Source organism: Corvus moneduloides, chromosome 4, assembly GCF_009650955.1.
Source record: "Corvus moneduloides isolate bCorMon1 chromosome 4, bCorMon1.pri, whole genome shotgun sequence".
Lineage (NCBI taxonomy): Eukaryota > Metazoa > Chordata > Aves > Passeriformes > Corvidae > Corvus > Corvus moneduloides.
The window spans coordinates 19,061,868-19,085,336 of NC_045479.1; the positions used below are offsets into that span (position 1 = coordinate 19,061,868).

A 23,469-nucleotide genomic window follows, 5' to 3' on the forward strand; every position below is an offset into this window, starting at 1 on the left:
TTACACTCCTGTTTTTTCCTTGTCCTGTGTTCAAACAAACAATTTTAGAATTGGTTAGGTTATTTGGTGGTTGTCTCAATGATATTTTGTACAAAGCACACAGTATTTAATTGTCTAAATATCACTAAGCAACAAGCAAAGGATTTTTAGTCAGTAATTTTACACACTTGCACAGATCTCCTAGAATTTTCACAGATTTTTCCTTATAGCTTCAAGCAGTCTTCAAAAATATAATTTACATAGACTTCTTTTTCAATTCTTTTACAGAATCCACAGATTTATTATACCAGTTTCTGCTGTTGATGATGAGGGTGAATACATGTTTGTGCCGGATGCCTACAACATTAATATTCCATGCAAAGTACATATTGTGGGTAAGTACACTGCACAGTGACCTGTATATAACATCTTTCTGTGACCCTTGGAAATGAAAAGCAGTGTGAAATACCCCTGATTACAACCACTTTGTATCCTCTGAGCAGGCATGCACCAGAGAGAGCAGACCTGCAGCTTTGGCAAAGTGCAGTTAAGCTGGTGGGAGAGCCCTTTGCCTGCGCTCAGGACCTGCTCATAGTTTATGTGCTGGGGGGAGCTCCTGGGGGAGGTTTCTTGAGGCTGAGCTCCTAAACCATTATTAAGAGTTTGTGTAAAACACCTGCTGCTATCTACTTCTCAGCTATACACTATCTTTGAAGAACTGGCTTGCTAAGATTGCAAAGTGTGATTTAGTTTGGTAAAAGAGTAGTAGAATAAATACATATTTACCTATTCACTAAAAACATTAAACGCTCTCTAGAGGGAAAATTGTTCTGCCCAGCTTTGATTCATTCAGCAAGGCAGAAGGCTTGTTAATGATCCCAGTGATTCAAACAAAAATAAAACAGGGCATTGACTCTTCCCACAGCAATACCTCACCGGCTTCTAACTGCAACCAGTAACTTGGAAGTCGAAAGGGGAGCAATATAAATGACCAAAGTTTTAGAAAACACTATCTTTAATTGAAGCTGAAAGAAGTGGGATATCTGTGTTAGAAAAAGTATTGGTGAGATTTAGGGAGAGTGAAAAGGGAAGTGGTACTAGAGGGGAATGACCATTGTTATATTTCTAATATGTTAAAAAAAGTTGCAAGAGGATATTAATCAGTTGTTCTCCCTGCACATAGATCATAATAAAAGTGATAATTTCTTTTTCAGAAAAGGATTTGGGTTAATAAATTTGGAAACTGTAAGAACAGTGAAGGCTGAAGCTTGGTAAAAGGTGCCGTAAGAAAGCCTGCAAATGAAATTTTCAAGAGCCACTTAGAGGAAATCTCTCTCAGAAGTTACCTGAATATACATAATTCTGCCTCAGGAAAACAGTTGTGGGTTTCTTTAATGTGGTCTTATTATTCCAAAATGTCTGTGGTGCCATGATTTCTTTTTCATCAGACAACTATTTTCTTAAATAGATTTTTCTTCACAAGTTTTCATCAAAACAAAATTCATTTGCTTAAAAATACCAAGAAAATAAAACAAAGAGCATGTTTCTGTGTGTTGCAGACCTGTGCCAGGTCACTGAACTCTCAGAGCAGCAGCTACATGGTAAACTTGGACAATCTCTCTCCTTTTTCAGATCCTCCTAAACTTCACCTGGATGGTCTTGGGGAAAATAACACTGTGACAGTAGTGGCAGGAAACAAACTACGACTTGAGATCCCCATCAGTGGTGAACCACCCCCAAAAGTCTTTTGGAGTAGAGGGGACAAGGTACATTGTCATTGTACATGTTTCTTTAGCTTAACAAGGAGCCTTTTTCTTCAAAAAAGAATGTTTAGCCTTTTGAAGACATTGATTTTAATGGCATAAAATAAGTGGGAGATGTCCTCTATCTAAAAATGCTTCTTGCTCAAACAAGAAGGGCAAAACGGACAAATATTATTTAGTATCTTTTGGATCTTTTTAAGAAAAGGCTGAAATTAATAACGAAAAAGATATGGGTTTGCAATTAAAAAATGGTAGAGGAGAAGGATATATGGGATGCAGAAGAAAACCTGTGAAAATTTACCAAATGGCTCCTACTTCTAGACATTCAATGCCCAGAATGGCTGCCAGGTTTGGGCAGGAAGCCATGATACGGTTTGGTTTTGGAAAACAAATGATAAATTCTAATGGAGTTCAAGTCTCAAATGACACAATAGGTTGGGCAACTGGGCTCTTGCATCTGGTGTCAATACAAAACTTTTGCTTAGAGCAATCCCTGGCTGTGTAAATACCAAAAAAGCCACTTTCCACATTTAAATTTTCACTGTGCAATGTGGAAGCTGGGACATGTTACTACTACTGCATTCATCAGACCTGTCTGGTCAAATCTGTGACCACTATTTTTCAAATATTAATTGTAGTGTCACCACTGTGGTCCTATCCAAGCAGGGAATTATTCTAGGAGAGCTCCCACTCCAAAATATGTGACAGCACTTGAAATCAGTGAGGAAAAACTACTGACCATTACAATCACTCTGACCTTTAAAGTGAATGACTCAGATTTTGATCTGACTTTTGGAAGAATACCCTATTCTTTTTGCATCAAATTGATGATACGTGGTGTTGACAAAAGTGTGTCCCTGCTCACAGGAGAAGCCTAGCACCTCATCCTGTCTGATGCAATGGCTCAACTGAGTACTAAACAGTTACTGTATTTTACTTATTTTAGTTATTCTGTCATTTTTGTCATTAGGTGACTAAAGTTCTGAGTTTTAGTGTGGGTTTTCTTACCTTGCTTTAGTGTTTTTGTTGAAGTGACCTGTACTATTTTGAATTTCGATCTTTTGAGTATTTTGATTCTCAAATCTAGAAAATACGACTTTTCCCTCTGCTTACTGTGGTTCCTAGATGGTCACAGACAGTGGAAGAATACGGGCAGAAACATACCCAGACAGCAGCTGCCTGGTCATTGATGCAGCTGAGAGGGACGATTCGGGTCCTTTCAGAATAACTTTAAAGAATGAGGCTGGAGAGGACACAGCTCTAATCAACATTAAAGTGGTTGGTAAGTCATGTGAAACAGTGCCTATGAGCCACATCTTTTATCACGGTGGTAGATTCTCAGGAAAGTTCCATTTCCTGATTTGTTCCTATTGTGAGGCATGGAACTGAGATGCAAGGCTACTAAGGCTCGGTGTTACTCAAGGAGTAGGAGCTTGGCATGGGATTTAAGTAGGAGTTAATCATCACTGCTGCCAGGGGCCAAACTTCTCTGGTTGCCTCAGGCTGCCCCTCTCACTCCTGGTGATGCCTTGAGAGGCCACCTGAAAACAGAGACTAGACAAGAATAAGGGAATAAAGGTAGGTATTTGTTTGAAAGGCCCTCAAAGGTACCCCCTGGGGAGCCAGAGGCTATTGCTAAGATGGACACCAAGATGGACGATAGGTCACGAGTTCTTCACACTTTTATAGGCTTGGTTCATTTGCATATCAGGGTTAATTCTCCAATTAAAGCTTCAGTTAATGATGTAATTTCCCCAAGCTTGCCCCCCCTTTAGAAGCTTTTGGTTTATACTTTTTGGGCCTGGGATGGTCTGGGTGTTCTTGGAGAGCAGGCCCGGAGAGGCTTTGTTATGTCTACCTAGCACGAGAGAGCAGAAATTAACAGGCTACAAGGAACTTCAGAGTTACACACTAGGCAGCCCAGGATTTGAAAAATATGAAAGTTAAAACCTAAGGCATCACTGGTTCCCCCCTTTCCCTGTGGCTGTGGGCTCTGCCTTAGCACATGCCCTTGAGTGCCTCTCAAGTGGCTTGACCATGCTGAAGACCTTGGCATCCATCCACCTCTAACCACCAGCCAGGATCCACTAACTTTCTTTCTCTCTCTCTCTCTCCTCATTAGGAATTCCTGTTTCACCTCAAAAATGATTCAGATTTGTTTCTTATTTGACATTTTTAATTTCAACCTATGCAAAAAGAAGAAAGATTTTTTTTTTTTTAAATAATATTTATTTTGTTTACAACAGATGTCCCTGATCCTCCTCAGGCACCAAATGTGACTGAGGTAGGTGAAGACTGGTGTATTATGACCTGGGAACCTCCAGCAAATGATGGTGGATCACCCATTTTAGGTACTTTTTTTTTTTTTTTTGGTGGTGACTCTCTAATATAGACAAAAGAAGCAAACCCTAAAGAGTGGATGCAACAGGATCAGAGTTTAGCTCAGGCTCTGGAGATTTGCACAGGGAGCATCCAGTTGCTAGAATGTTCTACCTACTCTTTGACTTTATCAGATACCTGTTTTTCTAATGCTTTGAGATTTGTCATTTTGTATGTTGTCACAGTATCAATCCCCCTACTCGAAAGACAACCTCTTATAAAACCAAACTTTGAACTGTTATTAGCCTCTTTGAATGTTAGAAGGAATTTCAGAAACAATTTACCGAGTAAATTGGAATATCTTTTAATACACAGAACCAAGCAGAAGGTCAGAGGGGCCCAGAGGTCAGTAGAACCAGGCCCTTTTCACCCTGAACTAAACACAGAAGACTTCTAAGTCCAAAAAAAAGCTCGTATATGGCCATGAAAGCAAAATAGGTGACTATATAATAGCTTGCAATAGGGAAAATGATCCCTAAATCACTCTGAAGCTAGAAGGGGATATTGAGATAAAAAAAGGTCATTAGGCAGTCAAAAAATAGACCCTTTATTACTGACCATTATGCCATCACTTATGATAAGAAAATCTTTTCTGGTCTAAAGGATATTTCATTGAGAGGAAAAAGAAACAAAGCTCCAGGTGGATGAGGCTGAATTTTGAACTGTGTAAAGAAACAACTTTTGAGCCAAAGAAAATGATTGAAGGTGTTGCTTATGAGGTCCGTGTGTTCGCTGTCAATGCCATAGGCATGTCCAAGCCAAGTATGCCTTCCAAGTCCTTTGTTCCTTTAGGTAAGTAGCCAAGAGCACAGAGATAGGTATGCATTTAGAAAATAACCATTAATATGTTATTATAGTAATCTAATTATACAATTTCTATATTAGTGTGACAGCTAGAAGGCTTTGTCATTCACATTGTGACAGGATAATTCAGTGGCCTTTTCACATAAAGAAACAGATTTTCAAACTATTGTGACAGCCACAAGTCCCTGGGTCTTGTTCTGTAGACAGCAAAAGTTCCCACCTTGCTCAGCAGCACCCCCAGAATACAGAGGAGGAGAAAGGAGGTGGCTGTTACAGCTCCAGCGTGCTCCCTTCTTGCCAGAAAACACCTGCTGTGCTAGAATACACTGCTCCCAACTTCTCTGCTCTACCTTCTCCAGCTGTTTGTCCTTCCCTGTCCTCAGCAGGAGGAATTTATCTCTCGGTCAGGCTGTGAGCAGATATGGGATGAGGTAGCTGCTTCTCCTAGTGTGGTCCTAATTAGGAAAGACGTGCCAGGGATGATTGGAAATCATCCTGGTAGGCAGGATAGCCCGTCACCTGTGACACTAAACTAAAGCTTTGATTTTAACACAGTTTTCTTCCTTCTCCCTGCTTGCTTCAGCTGTTACCAGTCCCCCAACTCTGCTGGCAGTGGACACCGTGACCGACACCACGGTGACAATGAAGTGGAGGCCACCAGACCAGATCGGGGCAGCAGGGTTGGACGGCTACGTGGTGGAGTACTGCTTTGAAGGAAGTAAGTGAGAACGCCCGGGGTACCTTACTCACAGTGAAAGTGGGTGAGACTTTCTCCATTTTTTCTCTACAGGTATCAGGTGCTCTGGCTGTCAGGCAGAGACTAATCAGGCAGAAAACCTCAAGCAGCAGGGTTTTGTGCAGGCTCCCTTTGGTTTGTATTCCAGATGCCATCCACTGACTGTAGTTCAACATCTCTTACACTTGATTTGAAATCCAAATCAAAAGCCATATAATCTGTTGTAGTATACCAAGTACCACGTTAATAACTATCCTCTTTTAGATGCTAAATGAGAGTCAGGGCAGTAAGGAGCTCATTGTTGGATGAAGGTGTAGGAAATAATGAATGGCTACAAGTGTGGCCTGAAATATGTTCAGGTTGGCTGGGTTTTAGGGACAGGAGGTCCTCAGTGTGGTAATCCCTATGTTGATGTATTACTAACTGGCTACTTCAAGTGCTGCCTGCCCACACTGAGAACAGCCTCTCCAATAGATCCTGTAGGTGTCATCTAGGCATGCAAAGTCCATGTCTAGATATTTAATTTCTCCAACATTTCAGTGCAGTTATGGGGACCTTTAACTATGTCCATCTAAGATAAAAATATTTAAGATCTGAAGGAGGAAGATAAAGATATAAGAGACTGAATAGGCTTTTGAGAGTAAAGTAAGAAGGAACAGGGAAATATAACTTACATTTTACAACTAAGAGTCCTTGGTGATCAAGCAGCAGAAACTTAGTATTTTCCAGCAGACTTTCTTCTGAACTGGCATCAAATGAAGACTATTTTCAAAAAGTAAAATCCACCAGCACCTGGGTAAGTATCAAGTAGCCTGGAGTGGTATGTGCAATACCCAGCCTCTGTGGACCAACAGCATCAACTGCAGCAATGTGGTGGATGAGGATGAAGGGGACACAGTTATCTTCAGCTCCACTGCTGTTGCTCTTAACTGTGCTGTAAACCAAGCAATGGGTCAACCACCTTTTTTCCATGAAGGCATTTATTTCAATGAAAGCTTTTCATGAACACAGTCCATAGCCTGGAGACAAAAGGTAGAGGACAGAACCTGTCATTCATGCTGTCACATTTCAGATTCAGACAACCCAGGAAAACAGTAGGTCATAAATGTGGTCAGGTGCCACGGGATGAGTACATTCAGTTCTCTCTCAGGCGAGTGGGAGAGGGCGTGAAGAAGAACCACTGGCTTTTCTCAGGAGCACTCAGCATCTTGTAGTATTGAGAGGAATATCTTTAAGGAGCAGGACTGCAAGAAGCTCACAGACCTGGAGAAGAGTACCTGAAGGCAGACACAGCTGGAATGGTAGGAAGGGTTTTCCTTGTATGTTGGGAGGGAGCTGCGGGAACAGCTCAGAACAAGTAAGCGTGCAGTCTTCCCTCAAGATACAGTGTTCTTCTATTGTTTCCACTGCACAGGCCGGATGTAGGGGAATGTAAAGGGGACTGTCAATGGGAGGAGTGGATGCTGTTATTATGCTTTGTTTAGCATTGGTAGAATGGCAGGGAAAAGTTAAAAGTGCTTGACATTACCGTATGTAATGTCCAAATTAGGCAGTAAGAGAGGATGAGAAATATGTTAATTCAAACTATGGCTTTCAGAGGAATCTTCCAAATCTGTCTTTAAAGGGCTGTTAGACAGAAGAACATTGTATACCTGTTGAATGGAACAAATTCTTTACTTTTTTTTCCAGATAGGTTTTAAACTCATGAAGATACAACAAAATGGCAGCCAAGTCTGTCATTTTACTGTTACTCACCTCAGTTAAAATACAATGGGTACAATGTATTTTACACAGTTTTGAGTGTTTATGTATATGTATATCTATATATGCCTCATATATGAATATACATCTATATATACACAATTGACATTATGTATATATGTAATGAAAATGCCTAGGAAGAAGCAAGAGAAGTAGGAAATACGAATTTTAAAATGCCAATTTTAAAATACCAATTTTAAAAATCATGTTATTGGATTATTCATCTTTTTCTCTCTGTTCAGCTGTTTATTTCCTTTTTTGCAATATCTTAGTGCCTCTTTTTCTCAGCCCTTTCTGCCTGTTCTGCCTCAAACTAATTTTTTCTGTAATGTTTAATAACTCTTTTTAATTTCAAGATACTTTTCATGACTGTCTCCATTCTGCTGCTTTTTTCTCTTAGTTATCTGTTTGTAAACTCATTTCTCATTACATTCTCCATTCTTTCATTGTCACTGAAGTAGCTTTAATGAGGGCTTTTTAGAGTCTTCCTTAACACAGCTATCATTAGGAGAAATCACAGGCTGAAAATAGGAAGACAAAAAAATATATAGAAAGATAATTTAGAAGAATAATGTATCATAAACATTGGTTTGGCTTTGCAAAACTGGTATTTCCCTCTAGTCTGCACCTCAGAACTTGATCAACATGATGGATTCTTGGACTCCTTAACTGTGTACCACTTTTGACAGCTCTCTGTGCATGTTACTGAACTGGAGTCTCATCATAAGTATCCTGATCCAGCACTGCACAGTGTGAATAACGAGAATATAGAATACACATATATATATATACACAGAGAGAGAGAAATTCCCAGGCCTAGTTTACAACATCCAGCTTTGGCCCTCTTGCTGTGGTGATGTGGAGTAGACCGAATCCTGTTGACCCTGGAGAAGTCAGTCACTAGTAAAGTGTGCTGCTGACTGGTTCTTGTGTGGTATTTTGGGGGCAGCCTGGGGAGCATGGCCTGAGTGCTCCCCATGATAATATCCATGAGAATATGTTTATCTGCTTGTAGAGGCTGTTGTACCTGCAGATGATCTGTTTTCATAGCTAGTAAATAAGCGCATTGCAGAGTTTCTGTTGGCTGAGATCTTTCCCACCATACTCATCCAGGACCATGCACAGATACTAGAAGAGTATTTTTATTATCCCAAAAATAGCCAGCTCCAGGATTACAGGATATCCAGGGCAGAGATAACTTTGTCCAGGAAATAAAGCCTTAGGGTTTATATCATAGCTGTCATCATCCATGGGTTTGGTCTTCTTTAATCTTCTATCTATGTTACCTTTAGCTAAATGTGTTCTCTTCCTCTGTTTCTTTTAAGTTTTATTCCAAGACCTCTTTTTTTCTGTCTCTCTTACTCAGAATTTATCTCTGAATTTCTTATCTCTTCTATGATGTGTTTTCTTCTCCTTCTACACTTTCTCTCATCATCATTTTGTTTCATTTCTCTCTTCCAAGTGTTCCTTTTGTCTCTTTTCATATTTCTGAGGCTATGCTCAGGCCCAAGAAACTCATACAACTTTATATCCTCCTCTTCTTTCATCCTTTAGCTTTCCTGTGGGCATCACACATAACTGTTCTGTGATCTAGATGCCCTCTTTCCATCTCTTCTCTCCCTGCAGTATCCCTAAATATGGGTTCTCTAAATCTCTAAAGCCCAGCATCTATCTTTGTATACTTACTAACAGAAATTGCTAACCACTGACAAAATGCTCCATCTGTGTGAAAGTGGGTGTCTCTGATTAATTTTAAAGATGGATTCTCTCAAGGTATATCGACAGATCTGTCTGAGGAATTGGGGGAGCCACCCTTTAACCTGGAAGGTACAGTATTCCACAAGGGATATAAGTCTTCTTTAATGAAAGAAAAACTCTCTTCATAAAAGTAAAGATAAATTCCTGACAGTGAATTCTAAGGGCAGCAGTCTATGGAATTTTCTGTAATATAGGTGTAAGGGGAGGGGGAGGTTCTTGGGAAACAGTCATTGATTGAAATCCTTTTCTGCTAGAAGCTTGAAGGAAAACTTAATTCCTAAAAGCAAGACACTCAGTTATGAAAATGTACCACAGCACTATGCTCTACATCTGCAGGGCTCTCCAGTTTATAAGAGTTCTCTTGTCTTCTGTGCCCATTTTATAGGGCTATCTTTACATGAAGTGGAAAGTATTGATCCTGACTTGCTAGTTCCTAAATCCGGCTCCAGTGCCCAGGTGCCAGCAGTTAGGGCACTGTGCTGGGAGGACAGGGAGGATTACAAAGTATGGTTTGTAACTGAAGCTGTTCTGAAAGACTGTACCCTTACGATCTCTCTATGAATTTCATGTGACTGCCTGGGATAGAACTGAAAATCTGAGAATGCTGTAATTATGTGAATAATTCTGACACAGCCTTCCTTTTTTAAAGGCATGAGGAGAGGTGGCATTTCATTGCAATGTGTAAATGTTCTGTGTTTCTCTTATTCCTCAGTTATACTTTCAAGGGTACACAGCACTGGTTGAAATTAATTGCAAAACCCATTTCTCTCCAAGGAAGCTGTTAAAGCAATGATGACTGCTTTTGGAAATAGATTATTTGTGCCCCTTGTTTTATTCTAGCTGAATTATAAAATCTAACCAGTTTTCTCTCTGGTACACTTAAATTACAGACATATTCTAATAGCATTTGTATCACTATATAAAGGCATATAAATATATGAATATACAAATATGTAATCAACAAAAACCCCTCAGGGTTTGAAACATTTTTCCCACATATGAAAGTGAATCTATATTGTGTTACAGCATAATAAGAAAAACAAAACAGAATTATTCATTAGAATCTAATGAATCTATTACTGTTCTGTAATTTTCTTCATCCATGATGTGGATGTATTAATAACTGGCTATTCTTTGGATCTGTCCTCCTCTCCTGATTTCCCTAAATCAGCTGATGAATGGATCGTGGCTAACCCAGAGCTGACAGACAAAACGAAGTTTACCATCAGTGGCCTTCCAACTGGCTCAAAAATCCTTGTGAGAGTAAAAGCTGTGAATGCTGCTGGTGAAAGTGAGCCCAAGTACTACCCACAGCCTATTTTAGTCAAGGAAGTGATAGGTAAGATCCTCCTGCCTACACTTACCCACAAATACACTCTTCTTCCATACTGATACCTGCTTTTTTAAGGCTAATAGTTGTTATTGGTAACTGATGATATGGCCTTACGAAGCCATTATGTGGTGGCAAGAAATCATGAAACCATCTCTAAAAAATGCATAATTTTTTTTTATGTAGTTCATTTCTGAGCCTTTATTTTTCAGTTTTTCAGGGCTTTTTTTTTTCTGCAGAACTTGAAGTTGATGGTGCTGTTTTTAAGTTGCACTAAGCTTCCCACCTATTCCTACCATCATAACATTTGGTGTTATAAAAGCTGATGGTGTCCTGAATGTAATGCTGGGAGACCAAGAAATTTAAGACACCTCACTCGTTTGTCACTTCTGGGAATTGTAGACCACATTGTCATCTTTTTATATTGATGCACAACAGTGCTGCTTCAGTTAGAAAAGAAAAGAAGTGCTTAACACAAGCTTTTGTTTTGTCCAGAACCTCCAAAGATTCGTCTACCAAGACACTTAAAACAAACCTATACTCGAAGAGTTGGAGAAACTGTGAATCTTGTTATTCCTTTCCAGGTAAGGACTAAAAACACTGACAGAAAATTTCTCTTTGCTTTTTTTTCCCCTTTTTTTTTTTTGGATACTGCTGCTTTTTGACTCCTTTCTCTGTAACTTTGGCCAGTGAGCTAACTTAAGCAGATGTGGAAGCACTCTGAAGTACAGAGCTGCTTGAAAGTTTTCGATTTGATGTGTCAAACAAACAATGTTCAGCCAAGTAATGAATTGGGTAACTCACTCATACTGATTGGTCACCTGTCATCCAAAGGACACTTACAGTTCTTCACAGGAGACATTGCATGTGAGATAATTGCTAGCACAATGCAAAGGGGTTGCACTGGAAGCAGTTAAATATGGTTATCAAGAATGGAATGGTTGCATTTAATAATTTCCTCATCATGAGAGAGGAAGAGTGGGCAGACTGCAACTATTCAATCCTTGAGATCACAATTGTAATATGAGTATTTCTAAATACATAGCATGCTTTCCCACAGCATCATGTTAACCTTCATTCCCATATCTTTTAAACAGCAACAGCCTTTCTCCTTGCAGAGTCCTTCTTGTGAATACAAGAATCATGGAAGAATTCATTTCTATTTCATGTCTGCACATTTAAAGATACTGGGTTGGCATAACTCAGTTTCACAGAGGCTGTTAAAAGCCTCATAAAAGCTTAATCAGCAATATGCTGCAAGATATAATTCTCTTGAGAAATTAAAGGAATAGTCTATGGTTATTCTCTAAGATAAGGTGTTCAAAATGATGTGAGATTACCCTTTTCAGACAGCACCTGCAAACTGTTTGCCTGTGGAAGGAAAATCCCATGGCAAAGCAGGTGAAATTCACTCTACTTTAAGTACCTATATTGGGCACTTAGACACACAAAAAATGGCGCACAAAAGAGATCAATCCAGCCTTCCTAACAGCTATTACAACTTCCTTTGCAATGAAAGAAGAGAGTTGAAGACCCCTGGAGGTTTAGTCTATTACTTTCCTCTTTCAGTGGTAGTGTAGAGAATGTAAGCATTTCCAGAGGGTGAAATACTTTGTTCTGTATTTTCTGTGGGTTATTTTTTTTCTCCCTTTTCTTTCAAAAACTGGAAATTATTTGTCAAATTTAGCCAGAAAGATAATTATCCAAAATAGCCAGAAATTGCAAATATTTTCAGTCTCTTGGGTAAAAGAAAAAAAAAGAAAGAAAGTTATATTTTAGGTGAGTTGGCATGATTGTATCTCTAAGTGGTGTATAATTTTAAAAAGAATTCTGTTTCTTTCAGGACAGTTTTTATTCCCTGTTTGGGAAAAATGGGAAATAAACTTGTTTTCTTCTCTTCCCTTTTCTCTCCAAAAAAAAAAAATCATATAAAAATTCTTTCCTGGCTCCTTGCAGGGAAAACCAAGAGCAAAAGTATCGTGGGAGAAGAATGGTTCTCCAATCGACAAGAATGAAATCAACATCCGCAACACGGAGAACGACACCATCATCTTCATCCGAAAGGCAGAACGGGGGCACTCCGGGGAGTACGACATGAAAGTGGAGGTGGAGAACTTGGTGGACAAAGCTACAATAGATATTCAGATCGTTGGTATGTTTGAAGAAACAGAAAGAAATCCAGCCATTCCCAGGCTACAGGAAAACAGGAATCCCAAGGATCATCTTTCTTGACAGTGATAACTCTCCACATCCAATTACTTGGCTGGAGATTTGTGGCCTCTAGGGAAAGCTCCACACACAATAGCATTGTTGGAATGTGTCAGTCTCTTTTTTTCACTGTTATGCCCCTCATGGTCTTGTCCATCCAGGATGCAAGATTTTTCCTGTTCCCATAGACAGAAATGGCTGCAAATTCATAGTAAGTTTGTCACAAGTGCAGTGTAGAATGTAGCGGGTTCGGTTCGTAACTGGGCAGAAACACCAATTTAGTGTAGTGGTTTGGCCCAAAATACTCATTACTGCTTATCTTCTGTGAGATAAGAATTAGGAGAAATGCAAAGCAGGCACCAAACTTGAAAGAATATAAAGAAGTTTATTAACAGACCTAAAAGAGGGGAAAAAAATTATACCATACCTTCAGAACTTTCCTCCTCCCCCCACCTTCCTCCCTTCTCCCGCTGACAATGTAAAAAGACAACCCTTAAGATGTTCAGTCTGTTTAGCACTTCCATAATAACCTTGTTCAGTCCATTTAGAAAGAGAAGTCTCTTCTTGCTCGTGCTATGAAAACATTATCACAACGAGACAGCCGCCCACTTCCAAATATTGTTCAGTCCATTTAGGAAGAGGAGTCTCTCTGCTCGCATGCGAGTCCCTTACCCCGACTTGCAGCTTTTCCCGAAACTGCTTTCAAGGGTCCACTCTTGAAGTTTTTGGGGTACAATTTTAAGGTTGAGCCATTCAGAAACAAAAACAGAGGCCCTTCTCCTTCCTTGGGAGCAAAGGGTCTTCATCATCTTCATCGTTAGGACTATCGCTGGGAGCCTCTCTAGGAACTGAGGTTTCTCCTTTCCCATTTGGAGCAAAAGTCCTCATCGTTTCCATCTCTCCCTGTTCAAACTTCTCATGAAATTATAGCTGCTTCAGCATCTGCCTATCTCAGCGCAGGTGCTTTTGCTTACGAGTTGAACACTCCACCCCCCATATCTTCATGAAATTACAACAGGATACTCTGATATATCATAGCTTCACAACAGACTTTCAGCTTTAAGCATCTCCTCTTTCTCTTCCCTCAGGTTTTCAGCTCTTCACAGCAATAAAAGGGTTAATCTCACCTCGGCCTTGCAGCTGTGTGGCTTATCGCTGTTGGTCACCCGACCTCTGCCGGACAGCGGTGCCGCTTTGCTGAAATCTTGGCCACAGTGGAGGGGGTTGAGGGGGGGTTCCGAGCCGCTCTGGCTGCCCACAGCCCTGCTGGGGGGGTCATCCTGGAGCCGTGGCCCGAGCAGGGCCTGGCCCAAGCAGGGCCTGGCCGGGCCCACTGGGCCCCGCTCGGGCCCCGCAGCCACCTGTCCTAGCACCAGAAACGAGAGAGAGCTTGGGGGGGAGTTTGTCTATTCTTAAGTGTGGATCACAGAGGTGATCACAACTTTAAGTGGCTTAAAGAATTGTCCATATTCAAACTGGCCAGCTGATAGGTCATGGGGGGGGGGGGGGAGAAGCTGTAAGCACCCCTTGGCACGGACATCACTTCCGAGACTCAGCTTGCTAACCTATGACAAGAAGAAATCCTAAATGCTGAAAGGACAGAAAGGTAGGAAAGACAGACAAGAAAACACATTTACTTTTTGGCTTTGCCATCTATTTCTTCACATAACAGGCAACACTGGCAGCACAACTTTAACTATTGAATTTATTTTAATTCTGACATGCCTTCACTTTGGAAAGTTTTATTTTGCAACCACATCTTTCTTTTGATGATGTTTTTTTGTAAGAAAGAGAGAGAAATCAAACTAATTAGAAGATGTGTGTGGGAAAGAGATAGGGAAAGCAAACAGTAGAATATGTCAGCTGTCATATTTTTGTTACAGATCGCCCAGGCCCGCCAGAGGTTGTAACTATCGAGGATGTCTGGGGAGAAAATGTAAATTTATCATGGAAACCACCAAAAGATGATGGCAATGCTGCCATTACTGGGTACACTATTCAAAAAGCAGATAAAAAGAGTATGGTAAGTAATAAGGAGATGTTGAAAAGCGGGATGGGAATTCTCCCTTTTAAAAACAAAAAGCATTACATGCTTAAAATGACAGGTGGACAAAGCACTGATTTATCAGCATTCAAAAAATCTCTAAAAGCATCTCTAAAAACTCTAAAAATCTCTTGTTCACTATAACTAAAGCCTAGAAATGGAAATATTTTCAAATTATGCCAAAGAGGAGGACTAAAAAAAGGAAAGGAGAGGTGGACTTGAGAGAAGTAATTCTGCATTTTTCCTTTGCCTCAGTAGAGAAAATAAAACACCAAAATATTAATTCTGAATTCAGTAGGCTGCTACTAGAACAAAAGTATACCATTGCTGCTGTTTTCAAACCTGCAATGTCACATTATGTAAGTCACTGCCACTCCTTAGTACCCATGGCAAAACAGCACATACATCACTCCTAAACTGCTCTGAGATTTGCAGATGAAAAATGCAATACAGAAATGTTTATTATTTTTATTAAACTAACAAAAATTTTACACATTCTTAAAAGACAGTAGTTGGATTCTTAGATTTAACATTTACTGCAAATTTAAACACTGGACATCTAGGCCAATATTTTGGGAGTTGCCTTATCCAAGAGAATCTTTTGCTGTCCCCTTCTGCCCCTCACATTAATATGCTGGTCTCCTTCATGGTCTGAACAACTCATTCTTCCCTTCCCGTGCCACTATTTCCCTTTGCATCCTTTTTTTTTTTTTTTTTTTTTTTTTTTTCTCCTTCTCTCTCCCCTCTCTTGAGACTGTAAGAAGATACTGTCTCTGGTACCGTGACCAGAACAACGGCCCCTCTAAATTACTGTGATAAGGAGAAAGTAACAACAGCAGTAGTATCCAGGGTCCAGTGTGACATGGATCATTCAGGTCACTTTCCTCACAGCATCTGTGCTGGTACATTTTGCAATTCTGGCTCCGCTGGTCTTCTGCAAAAAACTGTTTTCCCAAAGGAACTCTGGCTCTTAAAGTTGACCAAACATTAATGCAAACTGTGGTACAGGGAACTCAGCACAAGTTCATCTTTAGAAAAGCAAGAAAACTATGTAGGGCAGAGCAAAGGAAAGCAAAAACATTGCTGTGGTCATATTGCACTTCATAGTAATTGCATTTTTAGCATTAGCCTCTTTCATCTCCTACTGTTGTTTAGGTATTGTGTAATGGGACAGAATTCACAGGTCCTGTTACTGCTGCAAGACCAAAGCACAAAAACCCACTTCCCCATCTCAGCCTTTAGATATCAGAGGACCACCAGCACAGAACTACATTTCTCATGAACACTCAGCCTGTGATAGAGAAGGCAGATTAGTGCAGTGGCCTCTTGTGAGTGCATAATGCTGCAGAACAGCACATGCTATTGCCTTCCCCACAGGAATGCAGTTTTCCTATCTGCAACTGTACTTTCTCTGTCAGAAGCGTGGATTAGGAATGAGGGAGCGGAGCCTGCCTTGCTGGCACAACATAACCTTTGTAATACTGGATTTCCTAAAATGAACCCTCCTGGCTGCCAGTGTAACAACTCGTAGGGTTCACTTTCCATTCGGCCTTCACTGCTCAGCAGTGAACTCTGCAGTATTTCCATTATCGCTCATTTCACTAATTATTGTTAGCTATATTCTCTTCAGAGAAGAACCTACTCTCAGAAGCTTGATGACTCTTCCAGTGAACGTCTGGGAGGCGCAGGGTGCTGGGGGGGAGCTCACCCTCTGTGTCTGTGCCTTTCAGGAGTGGTTCACCGTGATCGAGCACTACCACCGCACCAGTGCCACCATCAACGAGCTGGTCATAGGCAACGAGTACTACTTCAGGATCTTCGCTGAAAACATGTGTGGCCTCAGCGAGGATGCAACCATGACCAAAGAGAGCGCTCTGATTGCAAAGGATGGTTAGTTAATTACCCGTTCTTTGTCAAAGGCTAAGGGGTGCTCAGAGGCTGGAAGGTGACTAAAGGTAAAGACATTCTAAAGCATTCAGAGGCACTCCCAGCCCCGAGGCCAGGTACAACTAACAGAGGGGCATTCTATTCAGACTTCATGGTTTGTCCACATAGTTCATAGTCATTGTTTTTAATCAGGAGTTGGACATTTTCCCATGTTTTGACATTTTCTATGGTCTTGGAGCTCAGACTCACGTCAGCACCGGCAGATATGAGTTGGCAAGAGCTGGAAGACAAGTAAAGCAGCTGTTCTGTTAGAAGCAGTGGGTCACTGCCCTCCACTGGAGACTTGGCATCAGCTGTGCAGGCGCTCCCTCCATTTCAGGCAGGATGCAACAGAAGAACATAACCCCTGCTTCACATCTCTTGAGGGTGGGGTTGGGCAAATTCTGATTCTGCAGTCAAAAATCCTGACATTTCAGAAGTTGTCAGTTTGAAATGGCACAGCAAAATTAAAAAAAAAAAAAACAACTTTCCTGTGGAAAGGAAATTCTAAAAGCAAATAGCTTACAGGAAGCAAATCAAAGCAGTTTGTCTGAAAGGAAGGAATACATGACTGCCATGATGCAGAGGACAGACAACCTGTCCAACCCACGTAGGCGGGCTGAAAGACTGAAGGTCTTTTAGAAGGTCTCTTTTAGAAATGGAGTAATGAACAACAGAATGGCTACAGGAATTCTTTTTCAGCACTGCTTACTTGCCCTTCTCATGAGAGAAGTATTAGGCCTAAACTGCACTGAAGTCAGCATGAGAGCTTGAATCAGCTTTCAGTGAAGCAAAGCTGTTTAATGACACCTGTGCACAGGAATAGATGTCTGTTTGTCCAACCATTTTAAATGCCAGCTGACTGTGTGGCTGAAGAGGATTTATTGGTGGTAATCTCCACTGCAAAGTGGGCATAAACTGGCCCATTACATTTTACTACCATGCTTTCCTTGTTCAGAAACTGCATCCATTCAGGTATCTCTATTGTCAGTGCACCGTTTGAAGCAGAAAGAAAAAATGGATTTTCAGATACAGAGACAGTTTGTAATCAGAACAAACTGTGAAAAATAATTGCCACCAGAGTGAACAAGGCTTGCCAAAGACAGGCATCCTGCAGCACACAGGTTAGGATCCATCCTGCTCTATAGCATGCAAGGCATGCAGACACAGACATGGAATACACACGTATTGTTTAGTGTACCACCTGCACAGGAAACAAAGGGAAGCTCTCAGACATCAATGCCATAGCATGACCAAGGGCTACAGTCACTGTGCAGACCCACCTCCAGCCTCCCCTACAAGTGCAATTACCGGAGTCACGCTGGTACATAAAGCAGTGCAAATCAGAACTAACTCTCTGCAGCCATTTAATACACTTGGATGTTTAGCTACGTGCCAACAAACGCTGATTTTATAAATGTTTGATTTTCATTTCACAGGTAAAGTCTACAAATACCCAGTTTATGATGACTTCGACTTCAGCGAGCGACCACTGTTCACTCAGCCCCTGGTGAACACGTTTGCTGTAGCTGGTTACAATGCCACCCTGAACTGCAGCGTCCGGGGCAACCCCAAGGTACTGCACAGCTCTGACAGCGTCGCTTGAAACACGAGAGAGTTTAACCTGACAGTAACCTGACAATAACTTCTACATTTAACTCCTGAGCCAGGCTGAAGGCAGACATACTGGTGTGGGTTCTAAAGAATACAAAAAGAAGGGACCTGCTTACCTGTGTTATAGGTACTATAATAGTTAATGCACAGATAACTCAGTGAAGGGGCAGAACCTCAGGAGAAGGCTGGGCTTTAATTGGCACCCTCACTGAGCTGTACAGTTAATGTATCAGTAAAAGTTGTTACTAAAATAAGGCCATAATTATTCTATAAAAAGCTTATTTTTCTCTAAGTAAGCACATTGCAGGAATGCTCGGGGTGCCACATTGCTTCTCAGACCCACTGCATGATAAGTTTTGTGGTTTCTTTTGAATTGTGTCTTTTTGAGATCTTTTTTCTGTTGTGAGAAACTGATCTGGCCTAGTAAAATGAGAAATCCAGAGTGCTGCTCACCCTTCACCTTCACAGTTTCTTGCTGTGCAAATTACTGTGGAAAAAGATGATTTTCTTATTGACTTAGAGTAATTGGATGTCAAAAGCTAATGATCAGATGTTTGCTATCATTACACGGTCCTTGTATTGCTAACAGGCTTGTACTTATGACTTTAATTAGGTGATAAGAGCTGCACTGATAAAAAGAAGTGCTAGAAAACAGATGCATGATGCAGGCAATGCTTATCTTGTTAAGAGCTACAGTTTCTTTTCTATCACTACCTCATCTATTTTCTATCATTTCTGGATTGCTCAGCTTTAACTGAACACCACAAAAAAAGAGATAAAGTATTTCAGTTCACAGGTTTGTGCATTGGGCTTTCTTTTGGTTTTTTTTGTCTGTGTTTGTTTGTTTGTTTTTACCACAGCCCAAAATAACCTGGATGAAAAACAAAGTGCTTATAATGAACGACCCAAGGTACCGAATGTTCAGCAACCAAGGTGTCTGTACCTTGGAGATCCGCAAACCCAGCCCCTATGATGGAGGCACTTACTCCTGCCGAGCAGTCAATGAACTGGGAGAGGCAGAAGTGGAGTGCAAGCTGGAAGTAAGAGGTAAGGGCTTTAAAACATTGCAAACACCCTGTTTGCCTGAGCACCGCCTACATTGGAGTTGAAAAGATGGAAGGCAAGTGCAAAAGGGAGTTCAGCTTTCTGGAATTAAATCCAAATCTCTCTTAGAACAAAATAAAATTGGTTGCTTCCTTTTGTTTTGTTTTCATTAATGGATAAATGTTATGAATTTCAGGTAGTTTAGAATTAACTGGGATACCATGAATGGCAAGAGGACTTGGATTGGACTACTAATGAATAATCTCATGTTTTTCAGAAAATTACTTCCTAGGAAAATACAGGTTCATATTCATCTGGACTAATTCCCACCAAAGGCTTAGTTTCAGCTGTGAAATAAACTTAAGTATTGCTCAAAAAATTAATCTGAGGTTATAAGTAAGGAAAGCTGACTAAAGCCAGCTGATAGGAAGTGTCTAATTAAGGAATTTAGAGGGAATTTGGGTCATATCAATATGGCTCTAATTATATTACTTCCATCATGCTAGTCTATAATGAAAACCACATTTAAAATTTTTATGGATTGTATTGTGTTTATTTTGTATTTCAGTTTCCATTTTCTGTATTTTCTGATGTATCTTGTCCCACAGATCAAATTTGCCAGCAAGAAGACATTTCAATAAATGTTTGGTCTATGTTAAGCTGAACACTTAACTAATGTAATGAAAATATGCATCATGTATTTCTTAGTTTTTATTTTTTATTTTTGAGATACTGTCTTTAAAAGGTGATGTTCTCATCCTGGAAATAAGGTTGCTTTCCTTAATCACAAACTTTCTATTTCACAGCCTAACAGAAGACCTCTACACCTGAGAAGGTTGCTTTGTCTATTTTTCTTTGCGCTGAAAAGTCAAGTTAGGTTGCTAAGTGAACACAGCAGCTGAAGCTTAGCAAACCAGGATAGGCTCAGGGTTTGCTCTAGGCAAATATAGCAAATTACTCTTATTCCATCTTAGGTCTCTCTTCTATTGACTTAGATGTTGATTTATCATCCCCATAAGTTTCCCAGCCTGTTTGTTCATTTAGGAGGGCTCCCCAGATGACTGTTCCTCATGCTGTTGCAAAGCAGAGACCTGTGGATTTCAGACTCACTGGAAATGAATTCCTGTGTGTGTGTGTGTGTGTGTGTGTGTGTGTGTATGTGTTTGTTTTCATGTGTATAGCTTTAAACTCCTTCAGCTTTATTCCTGCAAGTGACTATCAAGGTCTGGGTTTGTAAGATGATGAGATACAGCTGAATGTTGTCTGAATAAGACTAACAGGCTCAAGGCCCTGCTGCCTGCCTGGTAAATGTACAAGCTACAGTGCTATTACTACAGGTAGTAGGTATGACTTACTAGTAAGTCATGCTAGAGAGCTTTATGCCATGCCATGCAATAGTATTTATTATACCAAGCTATGTTTCCTTATGTTGGCTAGAATTACTTTTAGCCATCTATCTGTGACATATTGGAAAACTTAAGTTTATCGTGCACACATAGATGCTCAGCCCCAAAATGTCTGAAAAGCCTAGGATTTCCGAGTGTGCATAATATTGGAACAACTGACTAGTTAGGAATACTCTGGCTATGAATACTATCAGAATGCTACAATTTTCTACATTTTTAGCCATTTCCTTACATGATTTTAGGTGTAAAATTAACCCCCTAGTTGTTGCTAAATTTAATGCTCGTTTCCTGAAAACATTTTAGTGATACTTATAAGCACAACAGTTAAAATAATAAAAACTTATGCTGTCCTCAGAAGAGGTTTTTCATGTAGTGATGTTATTTCAGATAGACAATATTTTGTTCTTTAGTTTTAAGTTTTGCTGAGTGAACTTAAAAATGGAAGTTATGTAACCTGCTCAGTAAAAATTGCACATAGAGTGGCTTTTTTTCATAAATGTGTGTGTTTGTAAAAAGTCATGTAATAGATGACTCTTTCTCATCTATCTTGAAAGATCACAACATATGCAGAATCTCGTTATGTTTCACACTACAGTAAATACCATCTATGTCTTTTGAGTTTGTTGAGGTAGATCCCTAAACTTGGCTCTAAATCTCCTCTTACAAGCAGTAAAGAACTGATTCCTTATCAGCTTCACCAAGGTCGATGGAAAAAAAAATTAGATAAGGTGCTGTACTTCTTTTATCATGGAAAAAAACCACTTTGGAGAACCTTTATCTTAGAAGTGAAATCAAGGTTGGTGATCACCCTAATAATAGGTTGGTGATAGCAAAGTTGCTGTATAAGAAATATTTTTTTTAAAAGGTGTTAAGATCAAGTGGGAAGAATTTCAAATGCGAATAAATACCACTGTAAATATTCTAATTCTGCAGTGATCTATCATGGAGTAATTAACCCAGGAGAACCACTCAGCTTGGCGGGGGATAATCAGGTTTATAATGCGCCTACTCCTCTGGACATTCCATTTCATTCCCATCCTCTCTTTCCACATGCAAACGCATTTTCTGCATGCAAAGTGTGTATTTCTTTGCTTTTTTAGATTAAACTAGCTAGTGTCTCATGGCATACATTGTCTATGTCACATGAGCAAAGAAGGCCAAATTAATCAAGACAATACCCAATCATATGGGTATTTAATATCAGAATTACTAAGGTTTTAGAGATATTTCATAGAACTACATGTATCTATAAAGAATTTCTTTAATGACTGTGAATATGTTTGACCACAACATTTAGACCTTCCCAGGAGAAACAAATATGCATTTCCAAAAAAACCCCAGCTCTCAGTTAGTTTGTAGAATTATTGAAAGACCAGAAGTATCATAAAGTCATTTACTGCACTTAAAAGACATTCTTTATAACAGATCAGTCTTTGGTTACAAATTAGTGCTCAGAATGATAATGCCTGAACTTAACCTACTGATTTTAAGAATGAAATCTTGATTCAATTACTTACAAGCAGAAAATTCTACTTCATTTGCTTTATTTACCCTAGAACTTATTTTACATTCAAGTTCATTTGGGTTCAGAAAAGTTAACTCTTTCTATAGAAATGTCTTTTTCCTTGCAATCTTGCCCAGAATCAGAATATTAACAGTGCAGTTTTAAAATGACAGTGATGCCCAGAAACTGGTCTGCAGTATTATTATGCATCCAGACTTACCATTTCAGTCCTAAAACATGTTAGGAGATCAGACTGGATAATGTTTCTGTAGCTTTTGAAGTGTTGGGTTATTTTTCTTAGAAGGCTACAATAGGTACAAAGTTTAGTGCTTTCATAGACATACTCATAGATAAGTGTATATATATGGGTGTTTTATAGAGTCAAAATGTTTAATTAAAGGTAAGGGCTCCTACAGAGTAAATAGCATGCTTTAAGTAATGTAAATGTGGATATATGACAAAGTACATACTGTAGTGCACAGGTATATAATTAGTCTGTACTTGATTATTTTGCCTTACAGAGTTTCAACATATATATATATATATGCTTCAGTGTTATGTGTGTGCCTTTTTTTCCCCTGGTGGAAAATACTATATATATATATGTGTTAGCTTCTTTGAAGCTACATTTGGAAACTTTTATCATAAATATAATTTGGTTCCAATCTATACTTTAGACTAATTAGAGGTTTTTAGTTACTTGTACCTATTAATCTAGCTTTTACATATTAATGATAATTTTGAAGTGGAACTGGATCCCTACCTTTTACTTTTCATGTGCTTCTATTCCTACATATTTTACATGACTAAGGATTAAATGATCATCTTGACATAATTGTAATAATAATTTCACTCAACATTTTCTCTCCACTTTTGTGTTTGCAATTAAATTGTTACTTCTCTTTCTCTCTCTCCCTCAGTTACACAGTAAGGATTTTTGAATGTATATTGTCATCTAAGGTAAGCTTTCATATGGTTCTTGCATATGAAGCTTATGTCTGTTTATAAGTCATACAATGTCTGCCTAGTATGGCATGATTTTCATTATGTCACTTAATGAAAATGTTTTGATAAATTAGCAGCATGATGGTTTTAATGCATATAAATTCAGAATTTAATAATTGCTTGTTATGGTAATTCTTAGTAGTCCATCCCATATCTTCTAATGGTGCATGTTTCAATGGAATTTAACAGTGCATGAGCTGGCATGATT

At 39.6% G+C, this 23,469-nt stretch overlaps 1 protein-coding gene across 15 annotated transcripts in view; it reads left to right on the top strand.

The window, feature by feature from the left end:
- Positions 1-23,469, top strand: part of MYBPC1 (myosin binding protein C1) — a 70,986-nt gene that overhangs the window by 45,146 nt on the left and 2,371 nt on the right. For 4 of the 15 annotated variants that reach the window (XM_032107525.1, XM_032107527.1, XM_032107526.1 and 1 more), the window contains 17 exons: positions 268-374; positions 1,612-1,745; positions 2,868-3,024; positions 3,989-4,093; positions 4,725-4,913; positions 5,509-5,643; positions 5,716-5,796; positions 9,181-9,249; positions 10,352-10,519; positions 11,006-11,094; positions 12,467-12,662; positions 14,602-14,741; positions 16,493-16,652; positions 18,128-18,264; positions 19,163-19,349; positions 21,686-21,744; positions 23,177-23,183. In XM_032107525.1, the coding sequence (XP_031963416.1) occupies positions 268-374; positions 1,612-1,745; positions 2,868-3,024; positions 3,989-4,093; positions 4,725-4,913; positions 5,509-5,643; positions 5,716-5,796; positions 9,181-9,249; positions 10,352-10,519; positions 11,006-11,094; positions 12,467-12,662; positions 14,602-14,741; positions 16,493-16,652; positions 18,128-18,264; positions 19,163-19,349; positions 21,686-21,744; positions 23,177-23,183 (2,120 nt within the window). Of the gene's footprint in view, positions 1-267; positions 375-1,611; positions 1,746-2,867; positions 3,025-3,988; positions 4,094-4,724; positions 4,914-5,508; positions 5,644-5,715; positions 5,797-9,180; positions 9,250-10,351; positions 10,520-11,005; positions 11,095-12,466; positions 12,663-14,601; positions 14,742-16,492; positions 16,653-18,127; positions 18,265-19,162; positions 19,350-21,685; positions 21,745-23,176; positions 23,217-23,469 lie in introns of all 15 variants that reach the window. The other 11 variants (XM_032107529.1, XM_032107533.1, XM_032107534.1 and 8 more) reach the window with 9 other exon arrangements.